We start from the raw sequence: 27,432 nt of genomic DNA on the forward strand, positions 1-27,432 counted from the left end.
CTAGCTGTCGCTGCCCGAGGCCGCCGCCGTGATCTTCATGTACTGGCTGAAGATGGTCTCGAAGGCCTCGTCCCTGTGCACCATGGCGCCAAACACCAGCGGCTGCGGAGACAGGCCAAGAGCTGCAGGCCGGGTCCAGGGCCACCCCCGGCCACTGACGTCCCCTCCCCTGGCCACCCGCCTGGCACTCACCTTCTGGGTGGACGGCGTGGACACAGCGATGCCCATGCCTGACCCGGGCAAGACGGACAGGACCTTGTACTGAAAGACGGCAGGACGCCGGTCACCCGTGCTCTGCGGGCCCCCCCCGCCCCAGGGTGTCCTGCCTGTCACAGGGTGAGGGCAGCCGCACAGAGCAGCCCTGCACGTCCCTGCCCCCTCCCCCCGTCCCAGTGGGGACACCCCTGATACACCACCAGAGTCCTCCTCCACAGGAGTCCTGACACGCCAGGCGGCCCCAGACCCACCCACCCGGGCCTGGGTGCACAGAGTTGCAGGTGGGCCTGGCCTCCCTGCTGAGCGTGGGCACCAGCCCCTTCTGGGGACACTGCACCCCTACGTCCACCCTCTGACCACACTGGAGGGAGACTGGCTTGGAAACTTGGGGTACAAACAGCAGTTGTTGCATGGAGGCCGAGCAGGCCAGGCCATGACCACGCTCCATCCCTCCCCCTCTGTGGAGGTACAGGGGCTGATGTGCGGCTGGCCCAGAGAGGAAGTGGGCTCAGGGCAGCGACACCCACGGTGCTGAGGGCCTGGCATGGGCCCTTCTGGAAGGGGAGCCCTAATGTGGGCAGGAGTCTCCAGGGGGCAAGGCCCACCTTCTGGATGTCCGTGATGTCCACCAGCCGGATGACCTTGTTCCTCTTGGACGAGCCAGACTTGGAGCTCTCAAAGCACAGGTAACTGCAGGACAGACGGGCGGGAGCTTGAAGACCAAGGGCCCCGGCCACCCAGGCCCCCGGGGAGAGGGCAGCCCCCGGTGCCAGGGCCCACGACTTCCCCAGGAGGGCGCTGGCCTAACTGATGTCAGCTAGGGCACCTCCGGGGGATGCCCCGGGGGCTCCCACCCATCCTGACCTTGGCTGATGCCGAGGCAGGGGCTGACACGGGGGAGAGGGTGACCTCGGGCCCCCAAGGCTGAGGACAGCCCCCACGGGCCTGCTCAGCACCTCCCACACCAGGGGCGGCCCCCAGCAGGGCTGAGCCACGCTGCACCCCAAGGGGGGCTGAGCACCCAGCACAGCAGCACCCGGCATGCGCACCGCAATCAGAGCACCCGCCACCCTTGGTGGGGCCACCGGGCCGCAAGCAGCCGCGCCCGCCCCGCGCTGTGGGGAGACGCCTGGGCGCCGGCGCGGCCCCACTCACTTCTCGGTCACATAGAGCACCCCGTTCCGGATGTAGTCCGTGGGCATCTTCCGGTCCCGGTTGATCAGGCAGCAGCGCCAGCCGTGCTCGCACACTGGGGGCGGGAAGGGCTCAGGCCCACACCCAGGGGCGCCCTCTGACGGGGGCTGGGGCCCACCCACCGGCCGCCCAAGCTGTGCCGACTTCCGGCAGCCCCCGGGAGAGTGGGGCAAGGGTGGAGCTGCCTGTGGGATCGGAGAGCAGAACCCGCAGGGGCTGAGCCGCTTTCCAGATGTGGGGGAGGTTCTGCTGTAAAACCATCTGAACGTTCTTGCGGACGCTGGGCTCCTCCCCGCACCGCGGCCTCCAGGCCAGGGGCGCTACCTGCCAGCGGGCGCTCGTTCTCCGTCAGGTTGAAGATCTCGTGGAAGTTGCCCTTCTTGGCGCCGTGGAAGCGGCCGGCGTCTTCGTCCTTACTGAGCCCGGCGGGCGCGCTGGACACGTAGCTCCGGGAGGCGGCCGTCTGCAGCTGTGGCGGCACGGGCGTCAGCCTTGCGGGCCGGCGGCTCCCCGGGCGCCCGGAGGGCCCACCTGCACCGCCAACGTGTCCTGGCTCAGGGCGCGGTGCCACGGCCTCCTGCCAGCCTGGGGTACCTCGGCTGCCGCCTGGACTTGCTGCCCAGACCTCGGAGCTGAGGATGGCGGGGGCCAGCTCGCACCCACAGAGCCCCCCGCCAGCAGCGCGGCACCGCCCATGCTTGTCCGGCTGCCCAGGCCTGGGGTGGGCCTGGCTCACAGCATCTGCGCGCAGATCCGGGGGCTCGGCCGGGTGGGGTGCTCTCCAGCCCAGCCCCTCCGCCCCGCATCATGCGGCTTTGCCCGCGCTGGTAACGCAGAGGCCCCCGCGGGGCTCTCAGCTGTCTCAGCACCGCGGAAAGGCAGGAGGCACTGCCTCGGGGCCCGGCGCGGCCCTGTGGTTGGGGGATGCCGTGGAGACGCTCACCCTGCGGGGCACGGCGGTGCTGGAGCGCTCCTTGAGCTGGGGGTCTGTGGGGAGGTTCTTCCAGATGATGTAGGGGGTGTCGTACTTGGCGCGAAGCCGCGGGCAGCGTTTGAAGATGAAGTCGATGAGGAAGAACTTGACTCCGGCATAGAGCCCTGCGGGGGCGGGGAGCCAGTTCCGCGTGGGGCGGGCACCGGCAGGGCCGTCAGGAGAGGGTGTGGAGGGCCCCGAGGGATCCGTGTCATTATGCCCCCAGGGCCAGCCCAGGTTTTCCCGGTGAGGGCTCAGGGGGTGCCAGTGACACCCCAAGCCCACGGACACCCGGAGGAAGGCGTGCTGTGCCCGCATGAGGGAGCATGACCGAGTCTCCCCTCTAGTCCTGCAGGGCCGTCCCCGGGGCCTCCTGGCCCCAGCACTCACCCACGGCCAGCCCCACCAGGCGGTAGGGGAAGAAGCAGGAGGTGAGGAAGGCAGCCCACAGGGCGACGTACAGCTTCTGCGTGATCTCCGGCTGCACCCACATGAACAGGCTGGAGAGAGAGGAGGGCTCAGCGGTGCCCGCCCGCCCGCCCGCCCGCCCGCCCGCCCGTGGGGCCCAGGACTCACTTCTTGATCTTCTCCAGGATGTCGGCCATCTTGCCAAAGAGGTTCTGCGTGAGAAGGGGCGGCGTTACGACAGCGCGGGGGCCGGGATCTGGCCGAGAGGGCGACAGGCCAGAGCCGCAGGGCCCGGGCAGCGGGGGGCGCCCCCACCAGACCGACGGGAGCAAGAGGCCGACAGGCAGGCTAAGTGGGGGCCAGCTGACAGCGGATGGACAGGCCTGAGTTCGGGGTGCTGGGCCCCGGGGGCTGGAAGAAGCCAGCACGGGCGGCAGTACCTGCGCCTTCTGGGCGACGTCCAGCACCAGCTGGAACTTCTCGGACACGGTCAGGTCTTCCTTGGGCGGCTCCTTCGGTCAGAGAGAGAGTTTCCGCTGACAGAGCGGCACAGAGGCGTCCGGCGACTGCGACTTGGCCAGCCGGGGCCGTCCCTGGAGGCCGCACCGGTGTGCGTGGGGGCCACCCCGGCAGATACCCCCTTGGCCCCCGGGGGTGCCGGGTGCCGGGCAGCGCCGCAGGCAGGAGCCGCACACTCGACAGACGACCTCCAAGGCCCCTCACGCCCACCTCAGTCAGGGAAACAGCCCAGGCAGGGGCAGGGCTGGCCATGTCCGGCCTGTGAGGGTCATCCCGCTGGACCCTCCCAGGGCGGCCTCCTGCAGGAAGCCCCGCCCCACCCGGGGCACTCAGGCAGGCACCGGTGCGGCCGCTGGGGGCCCCTGAAGCCGCCAACCGCCCTCCGGCCCACGCTGCCCGGGGCCCCACAGAGGCCAGTCTCCCCTGAACAAGGCCCAGCGTGAACCACTTGTGCCCCCCGGTCTCAGCCACAGTCACTCACCGCAGCTGCCCCCAAAGTGGGCACAGCTGTGGGCCATGGGCCGTGGTGGCCAGCCAGGTGGTCTCTGTGCTGCACGCCCGCTGGCCGGCCGACTACCCCCGCCCGGGACACTGGGGGCTGCAGCGGCCCGGCCTGCCTCCCCTGCAGGAGGGGCCCGCGTGTGGGCAGGTGGGGGGCCGGGCAGCTGGGGCTGCAGTCGGGGCGCCGGCTCTGCGGGCTGGCGGCCCTGCCCACAGGACTCACCACCGCCTCGGACACCTCCGGCACGATGCTCCACTGGATCCTCCAGCCCCTGCGGGCAGGAGACAGCTCTCAGGATGGCGGCGCCGGCGGGTGGGGCTGGGGAACCTCAGTCCAGCAGGGAAGGGGTGCCCCACAGTGCCGGCCGAGGGACAGGGGCTGCCCTGGACCAGCAGTGTGCCGGGCTCCCAAGGGTGTGTCCTGCCTGGGCTCCCCGGGAGCAGGTCACGGCAGCCACACCTCGGCCAGCTGCGCCAAGTGGCGGCCAGGCCCTCGCCCGTCTAAGCCTTGCTTTTCTACGTAAGAAAGCTTCGCAAGAGCCGCCTCAGGCAGACCCGAGAGGCGTCGAGAAGTTAGGGTGTAAACGTGCATTTTGCCACAGCTGGGTGAAGCCGGGAGCAGGAATGCAGGGCCCCCCTCGGGCCTGGGGGAGCCCGAGACCCACTGCTGGGGCATGGGGAACCCTGGGGTTCTGGTTTCCCAGAGTCAGCCCGGCCTCGAGGTCAGGGGGTGCCTGGAGGGCACTGCAGAAGCCCAGGCGAGGGCACGCGAGGCCCAGGTCACCCAGCCTGACCCTAACTCAACCTGCACCCCACGCCGGGCCCGAGGCCACAGAGCCCCACAGCTCCCGGCACACCACCCCAGTGGGGACCCCTCCTGCGGCAGCACACCTGGGGGAGCCCCGAGGGTGACCCAGTGCCAGTTGCCACCTCCCCTCCTGGGCCGGGCCAGCACGTGACGGTGGGGGGCACAGCCACGGCCCCCACCACCCACCTGGCGATGAGGTAATTGAGGGACAGCCTCAGGATGGCCAGGAACAGGAACATGGGGACGGCCCAGCCATGCCACACGGCGTTCATGTACACCTGCGGGCCGGGGCGGGGGGTCAGGGCGGCTGCGCCTCCCCTCGGCTCCTGCCAGGCTGCCCGCCAAGGGTCCCGGCCCTGGGTGAACATAGCAGGCCAGGGAAGGGCCACAGGGCTGGGGGGCAGCAGTGTGGGGAGGCCGCTGGGTGGGCAGGGGGCTGCACGCCCCGGAAGCAGGAACAGGGCTGAGCCCCACAGGGGACCCGCTGGCCCGCGCTGGGTCCTAGCCACGCGTGAGCCCCGCACAGTGGGTCAGAGCCCGCGGCCAGGGCCCCTTCGTGGTGGGCCTGCCGCCCAGCATGGAGGCGGGTGAGCTCAGGGCGCGGAGGGGCGGTGAGTGGGTGGATGGCACCCGGGGAGATCTGCGGGTGGTCTTCGCCCCTGGGGGACGCGGCCAGAGCCAGTTGGGTGCCCCGCGCCCCTCACACCAGCCAGCTGGGGCTGCTGGGCTCGGAGAGCACAGGCCGGGGCGCACCCTGGTCCCTGGCCGGCCTGCACACCCGCCCGGGGCGCGTCTCGGCGGGGAGGCTCCCGCCCCAGAGGCGCCAGGGGCGCTCCTGGCTGGCGGGCGGCAGGCCACCTCGCGGAGGGAGGGGTGGCCCAGGGGCGCGGGCGGCACACTCACGGTGAAGGCGATGGCGGACGTGTAGACGGAGTACCAGTCAGATAAGGCAGAGAGGTTCTTCACGAAGCTGGTGACCGGCTTGGCGCCCCGCTCTGGCACACACGGGCTGCGGTCAGGCAGCCCGGCCCGGTGGGCACGCGCAGGAGCAAAGCCCACCCGAGCCCGGCGCCTGACCACGCGGCCGGCGCTGCCCGGGCCGCCCCCGAGGCCCGCGATGGGGGACCGGGCCCTCTGCCAGGGCGGCCCCGAGGGCGCGGACACCCTTTTGGAAGGAATCCCATTGCGGGGAGATGGCTGAGCCCCACCCGCCCGCCCCAGGCTCGGGCCGCCCCGCCCGGTACTCACTCAGTCGCCTCATGTTTTCCGTTAACCTGCGAGAGAGGGGGCGGCGACGTGACCACCAGCGCCGGCAGCACGGCAGCACGAGGGCAGCACAGGGACCCCAGGGGCGGGAGCCGCACCCCAGCACAGGCCTGCTGCTGCCTCCTGGGAGGAGGAGCGTCTCGTGCGCGGCCCCCCCTCCCTTTGGGCCCCCCCAGAACCAGACTCGAAGGCGGGGCCCACCCGGGGCACCTGCACACCCTGGGCTGGGGCTGTGGCCCTGAGGGCTCCCCCCAGGAGGAGGCGCGCCGCGGTGTGGAGGGCGGCGCGGAGTCGCCCAGGGCTGGGCAGGGCGGGTGCTCACAGCGGCCCCACCCACCCACCTCCGGGCGCTGAGGGGCTCCTCCGTCTCCACGGTGCTCTCCTCCGGCTGGAAGCGGAAGTCCTCCACGTACTCCCCGAACTTCTCGTAGAAAAACTTCTGGAAGCGGGAGCAGAGCCCCTGGCTCCGGCGGTCTGTGGGTGAGGCCGAGCCGGGTGAGGACACCGGGGCCGGGAGGGGCACCAGGTGACGCCGGGTGGGCTCAGCCCGACCCACGTCCGTCACGCTTCCGTCACGCCGCCGGCAGTGGGCCCTGGGGCGCGTGGGCAGCCGGGCTGCGCCGACCCCCGCTTCCCGGCCACACTGGTATGTCTGGGTCTGCCGGCCGGGTGGCAGCTGGGGGCCGGCCAGGGCAGGGCAGGTCTGGCACGGCCTTTGGACAGCCGTGCCCTCAGGACGCAGAGGCGCAGGACTCTGCGGTCTGTCTGCTCTGCCGCCCGCAGGGGGCGCTGTCCAGCCAGTTAAGGAGTGGATGGCACACATGGTCTGCACCAGGACTGGAGGCTGGTGCAGAGGTCAGGGGCGTGGGCAGGGCCTGGAGTGAAGGGTCAGCAGGCCAGCCCGGCTCCTTGGAGAGGCCGCTCACACTGGGTGACTGGTGGGCTGTGGGCCCAGAAGGCCGTCCACACGGACGCTGGAATTTCAGCCCCACCACCCCCAAGCCACCCCTGGGAGGGCAATGCCGGATGTGGACGGGGACAGAGAGCACGAGTCGGCGCAGGAGGGGCTGGGTCCTGGCTGGGGAGGGCGGCACATCGACCCCGCGCTCGCCTGGTCACGCACAGCGACGGGCGAGACACGGCGGCCCTGCCAGCGGAGCCCGGGCCACCCCCCGCCGCCCCCAGGGGCCTACCTGCTCCGTTGGCCGGCGCCGGCCCTTTCGGGGGCTGCTGAGCCACCTGCTCCTCGGTTCTTACAGAGGGGGGAGGACAAGGGAGACCTGGTGAGTGCTGGGCCCCGAGTCCAGCCCGTGACAGCACGGCCCCGCCAGCTCCCGGGCCACCTGCCCCTCCTCGGTCCTGGCCAGCGCGGAGTGCCCTCGAGACAGGCGTGTGTCCTGGCTGTGAGGGCGCGGCGTCAAGGCCCTTCCTGCCCGCTCGGAACACGGCTCTGGCCGCATGTGGGCCGGGGCCGAGCACGGGGTGGCCGGTGCGGCGCTGCTGCTGGTCTGACAGCTTGTGACAGGGCAAGTCCCCACCCTGGGCGCTGCCCAGTCACCTGGCGGGACAGGCAGGCCCGTGGGTGCGGGTGTGCTCCAGCAGGGGCTGGGCCAGCAGGTATCCAGGGCGTCACGCCGGCGACCGGCCCTCCCAAATGGATGTGGGCCCCAGAGCCATGTGCACTCACGGCCAGGGAAGGAACAGGAGCGCCCCAGCCCCGGGTCCTTCGGAGCAGCCCCCGCAGCATGCAGCGGCCACTGGTCAGCCCCGCAGGCAGGGTGTGGCGGCGGGTGGGAAGGTGACCCCGAGCAGGCGCCTGGGCCAGTGCCCCCCATGCCTGGTCAGCAAGGGCCACCCCCCACCCTGGGACTGAGGAGCCCGGTCCAGGGGCAGGCGGCCGCAGCGGTCACCTGGCGTGGGGGGCGGGCTCTGAGCCCTGCCCACCCAGAGGGGAGGCCCAGCGGCTCTCACCTGGCCCGCAGCACCTCCTGGACCTTCTGCTCCAGCTCCGCTCGCCGCTGCCGCTCCCGCTCCAGCTCCTGCCTCAGCATCTCAGCGTTGGTCTCCTCCCGCAGCTTCCGGAGCTCCTCCTCTGCGGGGGACCCCAGGTGAGCTCGGGGCGGGGGGCACCCACCACACCTGGCCCGCTGCTCTCCAGCCCTGCTGGGAGGGGCACCCCACAGGCCAGACCCCACATCGGCAGGACCCAGAGGAGGACAAGGCCTCTGCGCATCTCCCCCAGGGCCGGCGTCTGTCCCTCAGGTCTCTCCCAAGCGGGGTCAGACCTTCCAGACCGGGCCTCCCCTCGGCGGTGCCTCCCCTCCAGCCGCCCAAGCGCCTCTGCTCACACGCAGGGGTCACCGTGCCTGCCCGAGGCCGTTCTGTAGGCGCTGCCTCCACACCCGCTGGCTGGACCCGTCCACCGGCTCGGGGTTCACTCCCAGAGCCCGGCCGCTTGTCCAGTCTGCCCTGCGCACCCAGGCTCAGACCTGACCCACGTGTCTCCAAAACTGATGGTTTTTCCCCAAACACGGCCATGCCGAGCCGTCGCACAACTGCCGCGAGGCGTGGCCAGGCGGACACCCCTCAGCTGGGGCTGCCACCACCCCGCTAGGCCCAGGGAGGGCGCTCAGGGGGGCCGGGAGGGGCAGGCGGGTGCGAGGACTAGCTACCCGGGCTCCGGCGACGACTGAGCGCTCCTGGGGCTCTCAGAACCCAGGACCAGCCGCCATGCCAGGCTGGGCCCCTGTCTGGGGGGTGGGCCCTGGGCACATTGGGGTGGGGAGGGTCTGGCCTGCAGCACGGGGCACAGGGCTGTGGGGCTTGGGGAGGAGGGAGTATCTGTCTGGGGGTGAAGCTGCAGGCTCCAGGGGAGACAGTGCCCAGCACCCCAGGAGGCGTGGCCAGCGAGGACACGGCCCGCTGACTCTGCCCATTCCCACCAGGGTCACCAGGCCCCCCAGCGACCCCGCGCAGACCCTGAGTCGCACGTGCCGAGGGAGGGGAACGGCAGCTGCGCTTCTGGGGCTGTCCTGCCTGACGGCTCCCGCCCATGCGAGTGCCCCCAACGGGCAGCAGCCGAACGCTGGCGTCTCTGAACGCCTGGCGGACACCCCAGGCCCCTCCTGCAAGCCAGTGCGGACTGTCTGAGCCTCTGCACCTGCGGGACGGCCTCCCCCCAGGCCATCTCACCCCAGGGCGAGGGCGGATGAGTGGGGAGGGAGCAGAGCGGGCGCCACACCTGCGGGGGGCGTGGCCCCAGGGAAACCGGCCTGCCCCACCTGAGTGGGAGATGCCCGGGCCCAGAGGAGTGTCGACCTGACTCCCTCGGGTTTGGCTCCTCCTCCAAGTGCCCCCTCCTGCAGCTGGGGACCCCAGCCAGAACCAGCCCGAGCGGGCACTCCAGGGGCTGGCGGGGAGGAGCTCGGTCAGACGGGCACCCCTTTATGGACCCCACGGCCACTGCTTTCTAAGGGGCAAGGCCGGGTGCTCCAGACACAGCACTGTGTGGGCGCATGTCACACGGCGCCACCCCCAGGGGCCGGCCACACCCCGGCCCCCACCACACCTCCCTGCGTCTAGGGGGAGGAAGGGCAGGGCCAACAAGCTGAGTGGTGGCTCCGGGCACCGGGCTCGCGGGGGATGCCTGCTTGTGCCCACCCGTAGCGGGGCGCAGCTCCCCGCCACCCTGCTCCTGGAAGCCACGGAGGAAGGAACACGCTCGAGGCTATTCCTAAACCCGCAAAGCAGAACTCTGGAGCAGGGGCCTCCTGGCACACGGCCCAGCCGCAGTCGAAAATAAGGCCGACGATGACCCCTCAATGAAGCCGGGCCCCGGCAGGCGCACAGCCCAGGAGAGCTGGGGTGTCGCCCAGACAGGGGGGCCGCTCGGGCCCCTTCCTTCAGGGGCTCCCTCCACCACCTGGGTCCTTCCAGCAGGGAGACCACGCCCTGCCCAGAGCCGCTCTGGGCTCCCGGCTCGCAGGCCGACTCCGGCCACCTGCCGGGCGCCCCTCTGTCAGGGGAGGGCAGGGCCGCCAGAATACCCGAGGGCCCCAGGAGCACCCGCACCCTTTCAGACACACGACGGCCCCGGGGCGGAAGCGGCAGTGGAGGAGGGACAGGCTCCCCACTGAGGCCAAGGCGCCCCTCCAGCGCTGGGCTCCAGGGGGGCCGGGGAGAGGCGCCTGCAGCGGGGGCCGAGCTCGTCCGTCAACAGGGCGCAGGCGACGGCTACGCTGGCCCTAGCCTGAGAGGGACTCGGCCAGGGACCTGCCAAGGACCTGCCCCTGGGGCCGGGGCCAGGGGGCGGAGGGGAGGACGCATCTCAGGGGAAGGGCAGACCACCTCTCCCCCACAAAGCCTTCGGGAGACGGACAGACCGTGACACCGAAAGGCAAGCGGTCACGTGGGGGCACGTGGGGGCACCGTCCCCTGCACACGCGTGACCTAGAGCCACAGACTGCTCCAGACAACCGTGAGAACGAACGCACGCTTCACACGCGTCGTGTCCGGCAAGCGGCGCCGGGTCCTGACGTCCCGGAGCCCACCAGCAGCAGGGCGGGGCGGGGCGGGGCGCGCGGGGGTCGGGTCAGCCTGGAGAGGGAGGGGTGCGGGCCTGGCCGCCTGCTGGCCGCCAGCCACAGGACAAGGACCTGCAGGGGGCCCAACAGGAGGGCAGCAAGGGGTTCCTGGGGGCTGGGGGCAACAGCCTGGGGGGGCATCTACGACACTCAAGGGAAATAGTCTGCTGCTGGGACACTGGACTTGTGGCTCTTGTTTTCAAAACGTGACGCGCGCCTGCTGGACTCTCACGGGCGAGAGGAGAGGCTGCTGGGGGCGGGGGGCAGCGATGGGGAGGGCTGGGAGGGCGGGTGGAAGAGGCACCGAGATGGGCTGTTTCTGCGTCTACCCGACTTGCTCAGGATGCAGGAGGCCACAATGCCCCCCACCTTTGCCAGAGCCACGACGGCCACTCCCACGGCAGGAGCGCCCTTGGTACTCGAGGACACCCCGCATCGGGCCAGGCGCCCTGGGCTCCCCAGGGGCTCGCTCCTGCCAGCCCTGCCCCACCAGGGGACGCCCTCGTGGGCCTCTGCGCCCCCCACAGTGCCCAGGGCCCTTTCTCGGGCACCAGCTCAGTGTGGGCACGGCTCTGGGCCGGGGCCTCGCGTAGCCGTGACAGTGCGTCAGGCCATGCCCGCCGGTAGGTCAGGCAGCCCCTCGCGGGCAGAGGGTTTGCCTCCCAGTGGGTGTCTCCTCCCAGCCCCGGCCTCAGTGTCCGTGCGTGTCGAGCAGGGAGGACGAGGGGGGAGAGCAGGTCTGCGAGGCCCAGCGGGCCCTTCCCGAGGCTGCTTGTCGGCCAGGTCCCTGCACACAGCGCCCGCCACGGGCCCCCTGCCTCGACCCGCCCGCCGCAGACTGAGCAGAAATGGAACCCCAGACCCCTCAGACCCCTGACTTCTGAGTCAGCTGCTGCAATGCGGCGCCCCAGGGCCCGCAGACGCCGCCTCCCAGGACTCCCTGCGCCCCGGAGCGTCAGCCGCAGGCGGGCTGGTGAGGCAAGGGGGGCTCGCGCCCAGGACAGATGCGGCCCCGCGGTGACATCCCCCCGGCCGCAGCTGCCCCTGCCAAGCCCAGAGCCGCCCGGCCCAGCCGCGCCACCCGGCCGGACTCACGCAGGAAGTGCTTTTCCAGGAGGGCGATCTCCAGGTGGCCTTTGATCTCGTTCAGCCGGTCAGACTCTGTCCGGGTAAAGTCCTGGATCCCCGCAGCCATGATCAGGGAGCCGGGGCCAGCCTGGAGGGAGACACGGGCAGGCACTCAGGAGCCAGGGAGGCCCCGTGCACGCCACCCCCGCTCAGCCCCAGCCCCCAAATCCAGAAGGGCCGCCTTGAAACCACAGATCACCTCGGCCTTGCCGGCCGGTGGCAGAAACACCCCAGAGAGTGAGGAAGACCCAGAGCCCCATGGGGCCACCTGCAGACACAACGCAGGAACAGACGCCCGGGCATGCCCCGAGCACCGTGGGCTGCAGGCCCGACCCAGGCCACAGAAGCAGGGGCCTCTGGGCGGCCACGGGCCTGTGACTGCTCAGCTACAGGCCGCAGGGGGCGGGTAGGGTGGGCGCATCCGCCTGCCAGCCTGCGTAGACCTATTCAGATGGGCCCCTGAGGCACGTGAACCCCACTCCGGGCCTGGCCTCGCCTGCAGGGGCCACCAAAGCCACGGCCGCCTCCGAGCTGCGAGGGAGGGCTTGGGTTATGGGCGCCTGCGTGAGGTGTGGCGTCCCACTGCTGGACACCTTGTGTCACCCCAGGACACTGACTGTGCGCCCTGCGGCAGCCTGCTGGGTCAGTGCTGGGGGGCAGCTGGCCAGGAAGGTGGAGGCAGAGCATGGAGCCTCCATGCTCCTCCCAACGGAGGCCGCGCAGACCCCACCCTTGGCCAGCCCCAGGACCCTGCAGGTGGCAAGGCCCAGTCTGCGCCCGGCGGGGTCCTGGACCCCTGGCTGGTGGTGGGCTTCCTGCAGCCTTCTCCGCACGTCCCGCCAATGTCCAGGCTCAGGCTGCGGCTTCAGCATCTTCTCCGCAGAAGCGCGACCACCCAGAGAAAACCAAGGCGGGCGGGGAGGATGGGGCAGGACGAGCCGGCAGGGGCCCGCGCGCAGTTCCGACGCCCGGCCGAGGGGCAGCCAGCACAGAGGGTGCCAGGCCCGCGCAGGAGCCCCGGCCAGGTGCACTCACGGGGTCCCTCAGCTCCTCGCTGTCCCGGGGGGCAGTGCGAGGGATCTTCAGGGGGACTTCGTCTGCGCATTCGGTGTCCGAGGCGGTCGGAGACTCCGCTAGGTCAAGGAAGTCGTCTCTCTTGTGACCTCTGAACCTGATTTTGTCCAGCCTCCTTAGCATGTTCAGCACTGAGCTTCTCTGCTTTACCTTAGCATGACGGTCGGGGTCCCTGCAGGGGAAGAGAGGGTCAGCGTCCCCTCCAGCTCAGGGCGCTGCCCACACAGCTCGGCCCTTGGTGCCGGCCCAGTCACATCCTGCCTGCAGGGAGCAGCCAATGCAGCTTTTCAGGGACACCCCACTCCCCACCGGCCCGGCCTTCCAGGCGAGTCTGCCCTGGTCCCCCGAGGCAGAAGGAAGCCAAGGTTCTCGCCTCTCGCGGGCGCATGGGTGTGGTGCCGAGGGCCAGAGGGGTGTCTGCTGCTGGCCCAGGCGCACGCCAGCTTCTGCAAAGGCCTCTGCCTCCAGGAACGGGGAGCTCCAGCTTCCCCGAAAGGGTCAATAAACTTAAAGCTCACAGATCAACAAAAAGGGGACCTTAAGCTGATGAAGCCTGGGGGGCGGGTCCACGGAGCGGGGGACAGAGACCGGAGCAACAGAGCTGAGACCTCGTCTGCTCAGGCTCGTGAGGGGACCGGCGAGACTCGAGGCACATGGCCCCTGCAGAGCCAGGGTCCTCACCACGCGACAGTCCCAACAAATTGCAGGGCCAGGGGGTCCAGCCGAGCGGAGACCTCGCGGCCAGGAGACATCACCGCCGCACGGCCCCGAGCCCCCCCCCGCCCCCCGCAGGCATGTCCAGGAGCAGATCCGATGCCCGCATGGGCCGTTATCACTGCGGCCAGGAGACCTGGGCAACACCCCCAGACGCCCTCGCGCAGCGCCTCCTGGCTCGGACAGCAGTGTCGGGCCCACTCCCTCCTCAGCCCAGCGGAGGGGCTCGCGCCCGGTCACTGCCGGCAGGAGGACGGGGGCCCAGCGGCGGGCGGGCAGACGCAGCACGTGGAGCACCACTCGGCGGCGAACAAGAGGAGCATGCGCCGTTCCGACAGCACGGCAGCCCGCCCTCCCTGGAGGGGAGGACGCGGAACAGGGAGGGGCAGACAGAGCCCCGGGACGGCCCTCGGGAGCTCGGGACAGACAGCGCCAAGGGACAGACGCAGAGAACCAGGCCTGACCCTGGACCCGAGGCTGGCGGGGGGTGGGGGTGGCCCAGGCCGGGGCCAGCGCCAACGGCGCAGAGTTAACAACATCCACGCACGGGGCGGGGAGCCGCACCCCTGCACCAAGCAGCATCACAAGCTTCGGTCGCCTGACGGAGCTGCCAGGACACCCCAGCCCTCGGCGCCCTTCACAGCGACCGAGGGTGAGGGGATGCGGCAGGCTCGGAGCCCTGGGGTCCTCGCTGCCCCGGGCTGTGGGGCTGTGCGAGGCCCCTGGGGCCCTGCTTCCTTTTCGTCAGCCCCAGCAGGCAGATGAGGGGCCACTGGGGGGAGCGGGCGGAGCTGTGTCCAGCCTGAGCCGGGGGCCTGGGAGCGAAGGCCGAGCAGTCTCACCTGCGCCCCCAGCCCCGGCTCCCACCGCTGTGGTCACCCCCGCCCCAGCCGGCCCTCCCTCCACCTGCCAGCTCCCGCCTCCAAGCGCCCACCCCTCACTCCCCACAGCCGAGGGGGGCCCACGCCGCAGACACCCTCCCCGGAAGCGGCCCCCCCGCCGGCCCTGGGCAGAGGCCACTCGGCACAGACCTGCCGCCCTGCTGCCCACCGCACTCGGGGGGACACCCTCATACCTCCACGTGGACGGGGCCTGGACTGTCCCTGCGTGGCACCCAGGCCGGCTCAGAGAGGGCACAGCGCGCCAGGGGCCCAGGAGGACGCTGGGCCGGGCTGGGAGACGGCCGCCTCCGCCCGGGCACTGGGCAGCCGCGTTCCGGCCCTCCGCCGCGGGCCTGAGTCCAGCAGAGCTGGCCCCGGAGCACGCAGCACGCTGCTCTAGAAACCCGCTGAATCGCTTCTGCACACAAAGGCGGCAGTGTCCAGGACGCCGGGCCGGCCAGCCACAAAAGGCTTTATCTCACGCCCTCCCCCCAGCCCGAGACTTAAAACAAAAGTGGTTCCCGGTCTCCAGGCTTGCCGCGGCCCGGGAGGCACGGCTCGGCCCTCCCCGCCGGCCCTCCGCTGCGGCCCAGCTCCGCGCCCAGACCCGCGTCCTGCCTGGCCCTGCCCGGCTTCCGCGGGCGGCTCTGACCCTGGGTAAACAGAGGCCATTTTCCCACAGCAGGCGCCCCTGTCCCAAACCACACGCCCGGGGACCCAGCTGTTGAGCAAGAGCTGTGCGCCGCCCTCAGCCGCGGCCCGGGCTGGTTCCTGCTGACTGCCTGGCCAGCAGCCGGCCTCTTCCTCTGGGAGGACAGCCCCAAAGCCTCACGGCCGGGTGGCGGGAGGGGCGGCTGAGCGTTCAGAGGCTTTGCAGGGGACACGCGGGCTGGGGGAGGCGCCCACCAAGCCCCAGTCTATTCGGCACCCCAGCGGCCCCCACCCCAAGACTCATGGACGAGAGGGGCCTGTCCAGGAGCCTTCTCCCTCGTCCTGGACTTGGGTCTCAGTCTTGCCAGATGGAGATGCAGGGGCCACAAACGCTCCTGGCATAAATACCAGAGGGCGCTGCCAACCTGGCCTTGTACCTGCCCACCTCCCAGGAGCTCCACTCTGGACCGTCCACGGCCCGCTGGTCATCTCTGTGGCAGGGGACTCGGCACAGAGAGCAGCGTGTCCAGCAGCTGCTGCAGCCCAGGCCTCCCCGGGGCCCCGCATCCCGTGACTCCAGGCTTCACCGCGACCACAGCCGACAGCCGGGTCCGAGCCAGGTCCCTGTCGCTGCTCCCCGCCCCCACCTGCCCTCTGTCCGGCCGGCCACACGGTGCAGGAGTGTGGAGGCCGGAGGCCTCCTGCCCAACACCACCCAGGGCAGCCCCTGCCCGCCCCTCACCCCCGCTGGGCCCGAGGGCCGACACTCCAGGTGTCCCCACCTGAGCGGCTCCTCCTCCAAGCTGACCCGCTGTCGTGCGTCATCCCGTCTGGTTTGGCTCGGAGTCCCGCCAACACCCTGCTTGGGGCCAGCCCTGCTCACCTGCCGGCACCCGCGGCCAGCGCGGCCCATCCTGGGGAGCTCTCGGCAGGCTCCACGGCCGCAGGCCACCACGGCAGGGCTGCACACACGGGGCAGGGGGCGCAGCGTCGGGGCCACGCCAGCCCCACAGCTAGGGAAGCGGGTTCCCTCTCCAGGAGACAGTGGCCGCGGCTGGCCTGCCGCAGGGACTCGGCGCTGAGGCCACCAGGGACGCTGTTCTCAAGCCGTGCTGGCCGCCACCCTGGAGTCCACGAAAAGTCATGAGAAATTTAATTCCAAGGCCCCAGCCATCTTGTGCTTCTCCAGGAGGACGGAAGCCGGACCCCCCAGCACGGCCTCCAGGGCTCTGGGCCCCGCTCAGGCCAGGCCCAAGCCCCTCTGCAGGGGCTGCACCACAGCAGGGAGGGCACGGGTGGCAGGCCGGGGCACAGCAGGTACGGGGTCCACACCAGGGTCCTGGGGGGCACAGCGGGAGGGGGCAGGAGAGCAGGCAGGGTCTTGCAGAGTGGTCACCCCCTCCCGTGTGAACCGGGGTGGTGTCCGTCCCCTTGAGGTGGTTGGGAACATCAGCCGCCCCCTAACCCCTCCCCCCAAGCAGAGGGAGACAGGGACAGCGACGGCGCTGACGGGCCAACGCTCCGGGTGGACTTGCACAAGTGGCCGCCAGGCTCGGATGGTGCTCCCCGGGGGGCGCTCCCCTGCGGGCACTCCCCTGTGGACGGTGCACCGCGGTGACTGCGGGCGAGAGCTCAGTCTGCAGGTGCGACAGGGGTGAGAGGAGACGGCCGGGCCAAGCCTGCATCCCGGTCCCGACAGCCCTGGCCTCTGGGACTCTGCTGGCCACTCGCATGAGCCCAGGTCTTCCCAGCAGCCCCGCTCGGGGCCACACGTCCTCCTGGCCGCACATGAGGCTCGGCCGTGGGTACGGACGGGGTCGCCTCCGCACCCTGGTGCAAAGCACGGCTGGGGGGTCCTCCGTGGGCAGCCCCAGCCCGCCCTGGCACGGCCACATGGGCCTTTCCTGCAGGAAAGCGAGCCCAGCAGGAGCACCCACAGTGCGGGGCCGCGCGGACCTCGCTTTACAAGCAAATCACCCGAACTAAGCGCGCACACGAGACCCTGGCAGGAGCCCGTTCCCAACTCCCTGTCACTCGGGCCGCCGGGACACGGGAGGAGGCAGCCGAGGCAGCTGCAGGAAACCCTCGGGTGTCTGGCACGATGTGGCTTCCCGCCCGGCCCCGGCCACTCCCTGGGAGCGGCCGGGCAGCGCCTGCAGCGGCCGGACCTGGAGTAGGTGCCCTTTGGCCTGTGAGCGGGGCTGCTGCCCAGGGGCGGCAGGGGCCCCTGCGGGCGAGGCCGGGGGGCTGAAGCTCAGGGCCTGGAGGCCGTCCTCACTCCTCAACTCTGCCGTGGATGAAGCGTGTTTACGCCACAGCGGGCGTGAGCGTGTGCGTGCGAATGTGTGTGTGCGCGAGCGAGTGTGCGGAGCATGCACCGGGCTGGGCCGTGGCATCCTTTCCACCCCGGTCCCCAGGAGACACACCGTCCGCACAAGACCCTCAGAGGGCAAAGCCCTGGCCGCGGGGGGCCCGGCAGGCCGGAGCACCCACCCCCCTCAGCTCGTGCGGGGACAGCGACAACACGGGAGGCGCCAGGCCGAGGGGGGTGCAGTGGTCACGGGAGGACAAACCCCAGTGATTTCAGGAGCGGAGGGCCCCGGGCGGCGCTCCTGGAACTCCAGTCCCGAGGCGGCGGCGGGCACAGGCAGGGTCCCCGTGTGCCGCTGCATTTAGATACGCCCGGAGAGAACGCAAAAGCGCCATCCGTGAGTCTAACGTGGGTCCACTGAAAACCTCCAGGAAGGTGTCAGGGGACACGAGGTGGGCAGGCAAGGACCACAGGGCCGCGGGCAGGCCAGAGGGCCGTGCACCGGACGCCGGGCAGGCCTGAGCCTGGCTCACAGGGAGGCACCAGAGCCCTGAGCATCACAGGCCTGAGGGGCTGGCAGGACGGCCGGGAGACCAGGCTCCAGCTAGGGGGCGGGGAGTCCGGCCACGTGCGGCCAGTGCCAAGGGCAACGCTGTGGAGGCCACAGGGGACACGGGGAGCAGGCGGGAGAAACGCCGGGAAGGAGCCGCCTGGAGGAAGCGGGGCTGGAAGGTCACGCTGGGGGCCCTGGGCGGGAGCTGATGTTCTGCCCCTGCTGGGGGCTGTGAGCTGGGGAACCCCGGGCCCGAGATGGGCAGAGACGGCCCATCCGAGCACCCTGGAGAGCCCTCTCACAGCGCGAGGCCCCCTCCCCAAGACCCGCGGGGCAGGGGCTTGGGCGCAGAGCCCGCCGCCCGGCGCCTCCAGGCAAGCTGAGACCTGCGGGAGCCGCCTCCTGGCAGCCCTCCGGGAGAACGGGCGGGTGCGGGCGCGCCAGGGACCCCCGGGTCTCTCTCCAAGAGGCCCCACATGGGGAGAGCCCGGCCGGTCACTCCCCGTCAAGGCAACTAAGAAAGACGCGTGCACCGGCTTCCGCCGGCACCTCTGGCCGCCCAGCTGCGCACCTGGACACGCCTGCCCCCGTCCAGGCCGCCTGCCGCCCGCCCCGCCTAAGACTCTGCCGGGCTCACGTTCCACGGGAGACGCCGGCCCCTCGGCCTCCGGCCAGGGCCCCACTCACCGCACCATCGCACCCCCGCGCCGTGGGGCTTCAGGCGCTTTCTCCAGGAAAGCACGGCGCTCACGGACACAGCGCGCAGGCGGGGCAGGGGCCAGGGACGGGGCTAGAGGCCGGGGGCCGGGCCGAGGGCAGCTCCGTCCGCATCCAAGGCGATCTCTCCACGCGCCTCTCCTGCCGGAACCGCCGTGTGGGCCTCCCCTCCCGGCTGGACCCAGGACTGGCGGCAGATCCCCAGGGCAGGGCGGGCCCCATGGCGAGCAGGCCGGGAGCTGGCTGAACCAGACGGACAGGCTGGCACAGCGAGGGGGTCCACCCCTCCCCGCACGTGTGGGCCCCGAGCCCTCCCACACCGCACCCCAGGATCCCCGCCGCAGGCCGGCAGATTGGCTCGCGGCCGCCGGGTCAGGGCCCCCCTCTGCCACCCAGAAGGGGGTCCGCAGGCCAGCTGGCAGCCCCCGCCCCGCCCCCAGGCGCCGCCTCCACCCGCCTGTCACCGCGAGGCGGGGCAGCTACCGCGTCCTGCCCACTCACCCCCGTGCCAACTGCTGCCCTGGCCAGCAGCCGAGCCAGGTGAGACGCAGCCTGGGCCCCTCGCAGAGAGCCGGGGCGAGGGAGGAAGCCAGCGACACCGCCCGCACCTCCCCTCGGGGCGGGGCTGTGCCCGGGCTCGCCTGCCAGAGCACACCGAGTGACTCCCTGGGGTGCGTGCACGGGAGGGCGTGTGGCGGGGCGACTGCTCCCCCCCCACCACGCCCGCTCCTCAGCTCCCTGGGTCAGCCGGGAGGGGGCGACGGGAGGAAAAGAGGCCCCGTCGGGGCCAGGGACCTGGAGGGGCTGCCCTTCGCACCTGACTGCAACTGGACGGGCGCCCCTGCCCAGCAGGTGACCACGAGCCGCTGCCCTGCACACAAGCAGGGGCCGGGGACAAGAGGGCTCCAGCTGACCTGCCTGATGGAGCCCGTGTCCCCCTGGAGTCCCCCACTTGGGCCCGGGGCTGCTGGCAGCCTGGACTCAGACGCTGCTTGCTGCCCCAGGAGCACGGCCCAGAGCCCGCAACGCGGGCGGGGCCCTGGAGTCACAGCCCGGGACGCCGAGGCCGGGGGACCTGTGCCAATGGCCTATTTTCCCAGCGCCTCTCGGATCAGCCCAGAAACCCGAGGCAGGTTCTCTACAAGCCTGAGGCGCACGGTCTCTCCAGGCAGCTTCTGGGCCTGCCGCACGCTCGAGACGCGGCCTGGCACCTGCGGGCTCTGGGCCTGGTCTGGGGGCACACGCAGCGGGGCGCAGAACCCACCTCCCTCCATGCTTTGCCCCACAGTAGCCCCTCCCAGCCTGGACAGGTGCTGTGGGCTGCCCAGGCCACCACGGCCCCTAGGTGACCGGGGACACCTGTCCTCCCTGGGGCGTACCCCAGCGACGGCCCATCCTCTGCCCGGGCCCTGGGGGCCTCCTCCCCAGCCCCCCTCTGCCCGGCCCCATCCCTCCTCCCTGCACAGCTGAGCTGAGCCCTGGCCCAGAATGCTCTCCATCCCCCGGCCGTGCCTACCGGTCCTTCCAGTGCCGTCAGAGAAATCAGGGCGGGAGCTGTCAGGCCGGGGAGTTGCGGGACCCGGCAGGCGGGCCTGGGCGTGGGCGGCCGGGGCCTCGGTTTAGATGGCATGAGGGTGAGGGCCCGGCTTCTTTCCAGAGGCGAGCTCGGGGCGCCGCTGCACCGACAGCAGCTACGCCCGGGCGGGAGGGAGCGGGCCTGGCTGTGCAGACGGGGCCGGGCACGGGGGTGGGGGGGGCGCCGCACAGGGGTGTGAAGCCGCGTAACCTCAGTGAGCAGATAAGCAAGCAGGAGAGAGGGGCCTCTGTCCCTCCTCAGCCGGGGCCGGGGGCGGGGGCGGGGCCCTCCCAGGGCCTCCGCGGGGACTGACAGCATCACCCCACTCAGGCTTGTAAGTGTGGGGCCCAAAGCATCCGCCCTCCATCTCTAGGCACGGAAGTGAGGTCCTGGGGGGGAGAACCTCGGAGAAGGGGGATTTCACGGTCACGTCCGTCCAGGCCCAAGGGACGGAGAGGACAGTTACCCGCTGGGGCCTGGCAGCTCCGGGCCCTTCCCCAGCGGCTCCCCGGAGACAGACACCGCTGGCCACGCCAGGTGGAGGCCCGACACCCAGGGCTTCCTTCCCCACCCTACGGCTGGGGCTCCCCACGCGCAGCCAGGACCGTCAGGGACCCCAAGGACCTGGCACGTCCCGAGCCACCCCCAGCCGCGCGCCCCAGGGAAGAGCGGCTGGGCTCCAGCTGGCCTGCGCGCCCGCCTCTGCCCTGTCCTGTCCCCACCTCCTGGGGCCCGACCGATGGCCTGGGGGACGGGGGGGCGGAGAGAGGATGGGGAGGGGGTTCCGTCCAGGTGCACCGCGGAGCTCAGATTCAGGGTGTGCAGCTACAGGCTGAGGACACTTGGGTGCCAACCCGACCTTCGCCCGTCTCGCTGCTGTGGCTGTCTGCGCGGCAGGGAAGTGCCAGGAGTTGCCAGTTGGCGGCCGGCCCCAGGCCCTTCCCCTGCCAGACCAGGTACCCACGGGTGCCCCTGTGCTTCCAGCTGCCTCCCCTCCCGGCCCGTGCGGTCCTGACAGCACACTGGTGCCACCGCCCACCCCTAGGCCCAGCTCAGCCCAGGCTCTGGATGCGGCCTGGACGAGGCCAGCTGCCCCCCATCCCGCGCCCCTCCGGCCCTCAGGCATGGAACAGGCCGCCCACCTCATTGCCCAGGGCCGCCCCGGGCTCAGCTTCCTCCCAGCAAACAGTGAGTGACCGCCTGGTGCCTCTGCCGCTGCCGGGCCTGAGGGCCGGGCTGGCCCTGAGAACGTCCCTGGTCTGCCCCCTCTGGGTCCCCATCACGCCCCAGCCCGCCCCACGCAGGCGCTCACACCTCTGCGACTTTCGGACGAACAGCTGCGTGAGTCACACCTGTGAGTCACACCTGGCCGCGTTCTCAGCAGAGGCTGTTGAACCAAGCGCCCCGTCCCTGAGGGCGCTCTTTGGCCAGGTCGCTCTTTCACTAGATCCAAGCACAGCCTGGGACCGGGCGGGGCGGGTGGCAGGTAGCGCTGGCCCCGCGACCAGCAGGCAGCCCGGACCTGGAGCCTGGGAGGCCCGTCCAGCCCAGCTCGCGCGGGAGCGGCTGCCACTGCTGGGGACAGGGTGCGACAGGATGCAGACCCTGGGCGCCCAGGCCAGCCCCAAGGACAGGCCCAGGGGGCCCCAAGAGAGGACACGACAGCCGCGACTCCGAGTCTCTTGGACGTGGCCCTCCACCCCCACGACTCCCACGGCAGGGCCAGGCGCCGCCGTGGGCTGATGGACCTGGCGGTGGCCCCACCGTGTCACGTAGCCTGAGTCCGAGCGCTGAGGCCGGTGTGTTTCCTTTTTTTTTATAAGCTCTATTTATGCACACAAGAACCGGGGTACAGCCCAGATGCGCGGGAGGGTGAGAGAATTCCCCAGAGACAGGGCGGGGAGCAGAGCAGGCAGATCTACTGACACACACTGCTGAGGGGCGCAGCGGGGAGACGGGAGAGGGCTGCTCGCCATGCGGGTATCTCTGCGGCCGGCGGGGATCGAACCGGCGCTGCAGAGGCCGCGGACAGCTGCACGGCCCTGCGCCAACCGCTGCGCCACCGGCCCACGCTGCGTTTCCTTTAACCACTCGGCCTCTGGAGGTTTAGCGCCGACGCCCTGGGCCGGGGAAGGCGACGGGCGGGCCCTGGCTGTGCCAGGTCCAGAGCCCGAGCGTCAGGGCCTCGCTCCCACCTGCGGCCAAAGACCAAGACACCCCGGCCAGGCTCCCCCACACAGCCGAGGCCGTCGCAGGCCGGGGAAGCCCGAGGAGCCGGCCGGCCGGAGGGCCGCCGGGACTCGGCCAGCGGTCACGGCGACGGGGTGGGGCGCTGGGCGCGCGAGGACCTTACGTGAACAAACAAAACCAAAGGCCGGCTCAGCAGCAGCCCGGGAGGCTGGTTCTCCGCGCAGCAGCGTCCGGCCTCGTCAAAGAGAAAGGAGCCGTTCCCCCTCGAGGGCCTGGCGGCAAGACGGGCAAGCCGCGAAACCAGCCACGGAAGGAAGGCCCGTCAGGAGCAGAAATACAGGGTCCCGGGCCCTGCAGCTGCAGCCCCGCGCCAGACGGTCCTCCTCAGGCCAGCCGGGGAGCGCGGGAATGTGGGGCCCCTGCCCCCAGGAGCTCAGAGGCAGGCGGCAAGCGGACGGCCACACACAGGACGCGGCCCTGACTTGGAGGGAGCGGAGGGCCAGAAAGGCTTCCCGGGGGAGGTGACCTACACGCTACGGTTGCGGGGATCACGGAAGATGAGGCGAGACGTGAGAAACAATCCGCGGCCCCCGCACGGTGGGTCAGCCTGGGGAGTCCAGAGGGGGCCGCGGTGAACCCAGACCCCTGGGCGGGCGGGGACACGGAGCCACCGAGAGTCCCGAGGCGGCCGGGCCGCTGGGGCTGGGAGGGGCCGCGCCGGGGCCACCCCACCGACAGAAACATCTGGAGCTGGAAGACCCCGAGGTGGGCACGGCCCGACCGCTGCGGGGCGGGGCAGAGAACGGGGGAGGGTGCCGGAGGGCGCGCGTTTCTTCGGGGCGACGGGACGTTCTGAAGTTAGACCGTGGCGCCGGCTGCACAAGGTGTGATTCTACTCCACGCCCGAGAGCCGCGCACCCGCAGCGGGCGGAGCCTCACACGACCACGATGCTCAAGATTCAAACACAAGCCTCGCGTGCCCAGGCCAGCACCCCTAGCTGGGCTGCACCCCCAAGCAGGCCCTGGGGCCAGGAGCTGCCGGGGAGGGGCGTGAAGGCAGAGCTGGGCACCCGCCGGCAAGTGCATCATGCGCGGCCCTGACCCCCCCCCCCCGTGGCAGCGCCGCCGCGTGGCAGGGAGCGCGGGCCCCCAGGTGCCCACCTGCCTTCCCGGGGGGCCGCCGGCAAGGCCACCGCGGAGCACGGTGCGCAGGGAAGTGGACAGGCAGGACGGCAGGGGAGCGGCCAGCAGGGGGCAGTGCCTCTCCCAGCGGGGGGCTGCGGGCGGGCTCCCCAGCACGAAGGAGCAGTGAGGTGCCTGACAGGGGTCTGGGTCCCTGGGACGGGCGCCCCACCAGGCAGGGAGAGAAGGCGGGGCCCTCTCCCCGGGGCGGGTGCCCCCAACCCACTCGCTCTCTGGCGGGGCTGGGGAGGGGTCCCGCCGCCTCCTGCGCCTGCACCCCCCCGGGGAGGGCTAGAAGCAGCGCCTTTCCCTCTGCTCGTGGGGAGCCCGACACGGGCGGGAGGAGTCTCCCCAGGGGCTGAGTGCCGCCGTGGCCCTGAGGGGCGCGTGTGGATTCTCCCACCGCAGCTGACTTGGGTTTGCTGGCCCGGGGGGTTCTGGGGAGAGCCGCTCACACCCCGCCCGCAGGGACAGGGGCCGCGCCAGCCAGCACGGAGGCGGAGGGAGGCGAGCACCCCCACTTCCCAGAGGGGAGCCAGGACCCAGGTCAGCGACGCCTCCCCTGGGCCGAGCAGGGGCAGCGCCCTTGTGGCAACACAACTCAGGCCCCCCGCACCCCCATCCTCCCGGGGCCCTGCGCTCTCCACCGGGGCTTCCCGGGGTGGCGGGTTGGGTGAGGCCAGCAAGGGCCGGGGCCACCCCGGGCTCCAGACCCTTGGCCGGGACCCTCACTTACGAGTGACCACTGAGACCACAGCGGCGGCGGCCCCCACGAGGGACAACGGCTGCCCGAGGCCGAGTTAGGCACAGAGACCCCAGGGGCCCCCGCCTGGGGTGCCCGGGCCCTCTGCAGGGGGCTGGGGCCCAGGGCGAGCCCAGCACCCGCCCGCAGGGCTGGACCTTCAGCCCACAGCAACGCCCGCTCCCAGCCACCTCCGGAGGCCTTTGCTCCCACCCGGGCGCACCCTCACATCTCACGCCAGCCGGCGCGCCCTGCACAGGGGTCACGGGGGAGCCCGGCTGCGGCCCTGACCCCGGCCCGTGCGGCTGGGGGTGTCGGCCCCCCGCAGAGACGCCTGGCAAGGAGCTGAGCCCTCAGAGGGGGCCTCCCGCCCCTTCTTGTGCACACGGCCGCGCCCAGGACCCGCCCACGGCACCTCGGAGCTCCCGCCACCGCCTGACAACGCCCTTCAGCGGCCTCACGGCGGGAGCTCCGCCCGCTGCTCAGCCACGGGACGCCCGGGTGACAGGAGCGCGGCTTCCCGGCGAGGGGACTCGGGCCTGCGGGAGGTCGGCGCAGCCCACCCGGCTCCTCCAGGCCTAAGCCCAGAGCGGGCTGGGACCAAAACGCTCCGTCCCCGGCCTCCCCCGGCCCGGCCAGCACGGGCTGTCCAGGAGCGTGTCCCCGGCTCAGCCAAGGGAGCCTTCTAGGTTCTGCCCAGGCTGCTATCGGTGGAAAGGCCACGGGGATCCGGCCTAAGCCCACCCAGGGCCCCGAGCCCCCGAGGCTGCAGCATCCCTGAACCAAAGGCCCGCAGGCTCCCCCGGCGGCCAGGTCCACCATGGGACCCCGGCCAGAAGCGGCCCCCCAGCCAGCGCCCGACTCCAGCCGCTCCCTTCCCACGCCCGTCCCCCCGTTTGGCTTCAAGTTCTGTGAGGGCGGGAGGCCGGGTAACACCAGGCCCCAGCAGCTCCGCACAGGCAGGCGCCAGACCGCGGCCCCGACACGCAGAACGGCCTCGTGGCCCTGTCTAGGGGAGCGGTGGACACACAAACATCTTTCCAGGGGGCACGTCCCTGGCAGCAACGGGCAGCCCAGAAAGGCTCATGGAGTGCCCACCGGGCCCCTGGGCAGGAGACCGCGCCCCCGCACAGAAGGGCCACGCACGGCAGACGAGGGCCAGAGCCCCACAGGAGGGGACCCCGAGACAGCGTGGCTGGAGCCCGGGGGCACAAGGCGCAGCGGCGGGGCTCTCACAAGTATCTGCTTCCAGGGGGAGACTCGGGGGCACATGGCGTGAGCAGAGATGGCGGGACCTGTGGGTCACCCTGCAGAAGCACCAGGGGCGCATCCACCCTCCAACTACTCGGGCTCCCCCAGGGCCGGCCCGGCCTGTCACCGGCACGAGGGTGGGACGCGGCACCAGGGCTGCCAGGGCTCGGGGCTAAGCCGGCCGGACCGTGGGCTGCTCGTCCTGCTTCAGCCTGTCCTCCGGCAGAGAAGGCCAGCAGGGCGGGCGGGGCTGCTGAAGGTGAGGCCCGGGAGGCTCAGGAAGGCTGGGGTCAGCGGGCCGGCCACCCATCTGGCCCCGGCACCCTCTGGGCTGGAGAGAGCAGATAAGGCAGAAGAGGCACAGGGGACTCAAGGGCCAGTGGCTGGAAGACCACCCAGTTCTTCCTCTGTGGGGGGCCCCTCCCGCGGGAGAGCAGACGCTGCTGGATGCCGCTGGACCAGCTGCCAGGTCTGTGCCTCACACCTCCTGACAGTTTCCAGGAAACGGCTTTCCTGAGCGCGAGCCGCCGCCGGACAGCCGGGGACGAGGGCCCACCCCAGCCTCGCCCAGCAGCCAGCAGCCGAGAGGCAGGGAGGGCAGAGCCGCGCGGGGCGCCCTCAGGTCTGGGACGGGCCGGCACCCGGTCACGAGCTCGCGCTGCCGGACTGGGGGTTCACAGGGCCTCAGTGTTGGGCCAGGGCGGGGAGGGCAGGCAGGCCGGGGGCTCGGGGGTGTGCAGGCGGGAGGAGGCCCCACAGGCCCGGGCCCACGCAGCCCTGCCCACACAGACCAGGCCCTGCCAGGCGCAGGCAGGGCAACCGCCGCGTGGTCAGAGGGGCCTGGGCTGCGGAGGGCAGCTGGGCACGGGGCCCTGGGGAGGCTGGTGCGCCCGAGCCCCGGCCCTGGGTGCGCGCGCGGCGTGGCGCCCTCCTCTGATGCTCCGCCAGCCGAGCCTGACCCGAGCCTGACCCCTCCTCTAGCCGGTGGGGAAACCGGGGCACGGGGGACCTCAGAGCCTCCCTGCCCAAGGTCACAGAGCGGCACCCCGGCTCCGCAGAACCAGCGGCCCGGCCCGGCGGTCCGGCCCGGCGCCCCACGCCCGCGGGCCAGGGCTGCCGGGAGGCGCTCCCCGCTGCCCCCGGGGGATGGCGGGCAGGGGGCCCCGCGCCCCCAGGCTGGCGGTGCCCGCTGGGCCCACGGGGGCTGGCGCAGCCCCAGGCAGGCCCAGCGGGCGGGCTGACCGGGCCTGGGCCCCGCGGCTGCTCCGGGGGCGCGAGCCCGCCCGGCCCTCCCCGCCCGGCCCCGACAAAGAAGGGCGGCCGGCGCCCGCCGGCCCGGGCAGGGCGGCCTCTGGGGCGGGGCCGGCGGCTCCCGGGTATCGGGGAGCTCGCGCCCCCGCCCCCCGGCGCCCCCCACCCCCCCCGCCGGTCCCGGGGCGCGCGGCGAGGCCGGCCCCGCGGGGCGCCGCTTACCCGGAGCGCAGGTCGGGGCCCGCTCGCATCCACGCGGCGCCGCGGCGCCCCCTCGCCGGCCGCCGGCCGCGCTGCACCTGCCGCCGCCCGCCCGCCCGGGAGCCAGCGGCGCCGGCAGCGGAGGAGGCGGCCCCGCGGGTCCGGCACGAGCGCGGAGGCGGCGCCAGGTCGCGCGCTCGCTCGCGTCACGCTGCGCGGAGCCTGCGCGCCCCGGCCCGGCCTGCGCAGCCGCGGCCCCGCCCCGCCCCGCCCGCCCCGCCCGCCCCGCCCGCCCCGCCCGCCCCGCCCGCCCCGCCCGCCCCGCCCGCCCCGCCCGCCCCGCCTTAAAGGGGCCGCCCCGCCTTAAAGGGGCCGCCCCGCCTTAAAGGGGCCGCCCCGCCCCGCGACCCGCCCGCCCCGCCCGCCCCGCCCGCCCCGCCCGCCCCGCCCGCCCCGCCCGCCCCGCCCGCCCCGCCCCGCGACCCGCCCCGCCCCCGCCTTGAAATGGCCGCTCCGCCCCGCCCCTGCCCCGCCCCTGCCCC

At 72.3% G+C, this 27,432-nt stretch overlaps 1 protein-coding gene across 1 annotated transcript; it reads right to left on the minus strand.

Moving 5' to 3' along the window:
• Positions 1–26,940, minus strand: GRAMD4 (GRAM domain containing 4; the record flags this gene model as incomplete). The annotated part of the gene is made up of 19 exons (XM_084254499.1): positions 1–102; positions 193–261; positions 822–906; positions 1,372–1,465; positions 1,735–1,879; positions 2,354–2,508; positions 2,774–2,883; positions 2,960–3,003; positions 3,232–3,303; positions 4,035–4,083; positions 4,806–4,897; positions 5,523–5,614; positions 5,868–5,893; positions 6,227–6,359; positions 7,079–7,137; positions 7,857–7,977; positions 11,564–11,684; positions 12,632–12,842; positions 26,912–26,940. 19 exons carry the CDS (start codon positions 26,938–26,940, stop codon positions 1–3), a joined length of 1,809 nt encoding a protein of 602 aa, XP_084110625.1.
• Between the last annotated feature and the right edge of the window lie 492 nt (positions 26,941–27,432).

The sequence above is a fragment of the Talpa europaea genome (genome assembly GCF_964194135.1).
Source record: "Talpa europaea genome assembly, chromosome: 15".
Classification (NCBI taxonomy): Eukaryota; Metazoa; Chordata; class Mammalia; order Eulipotyphla; family Talpidae; genus Talpa; species Talpa europaea.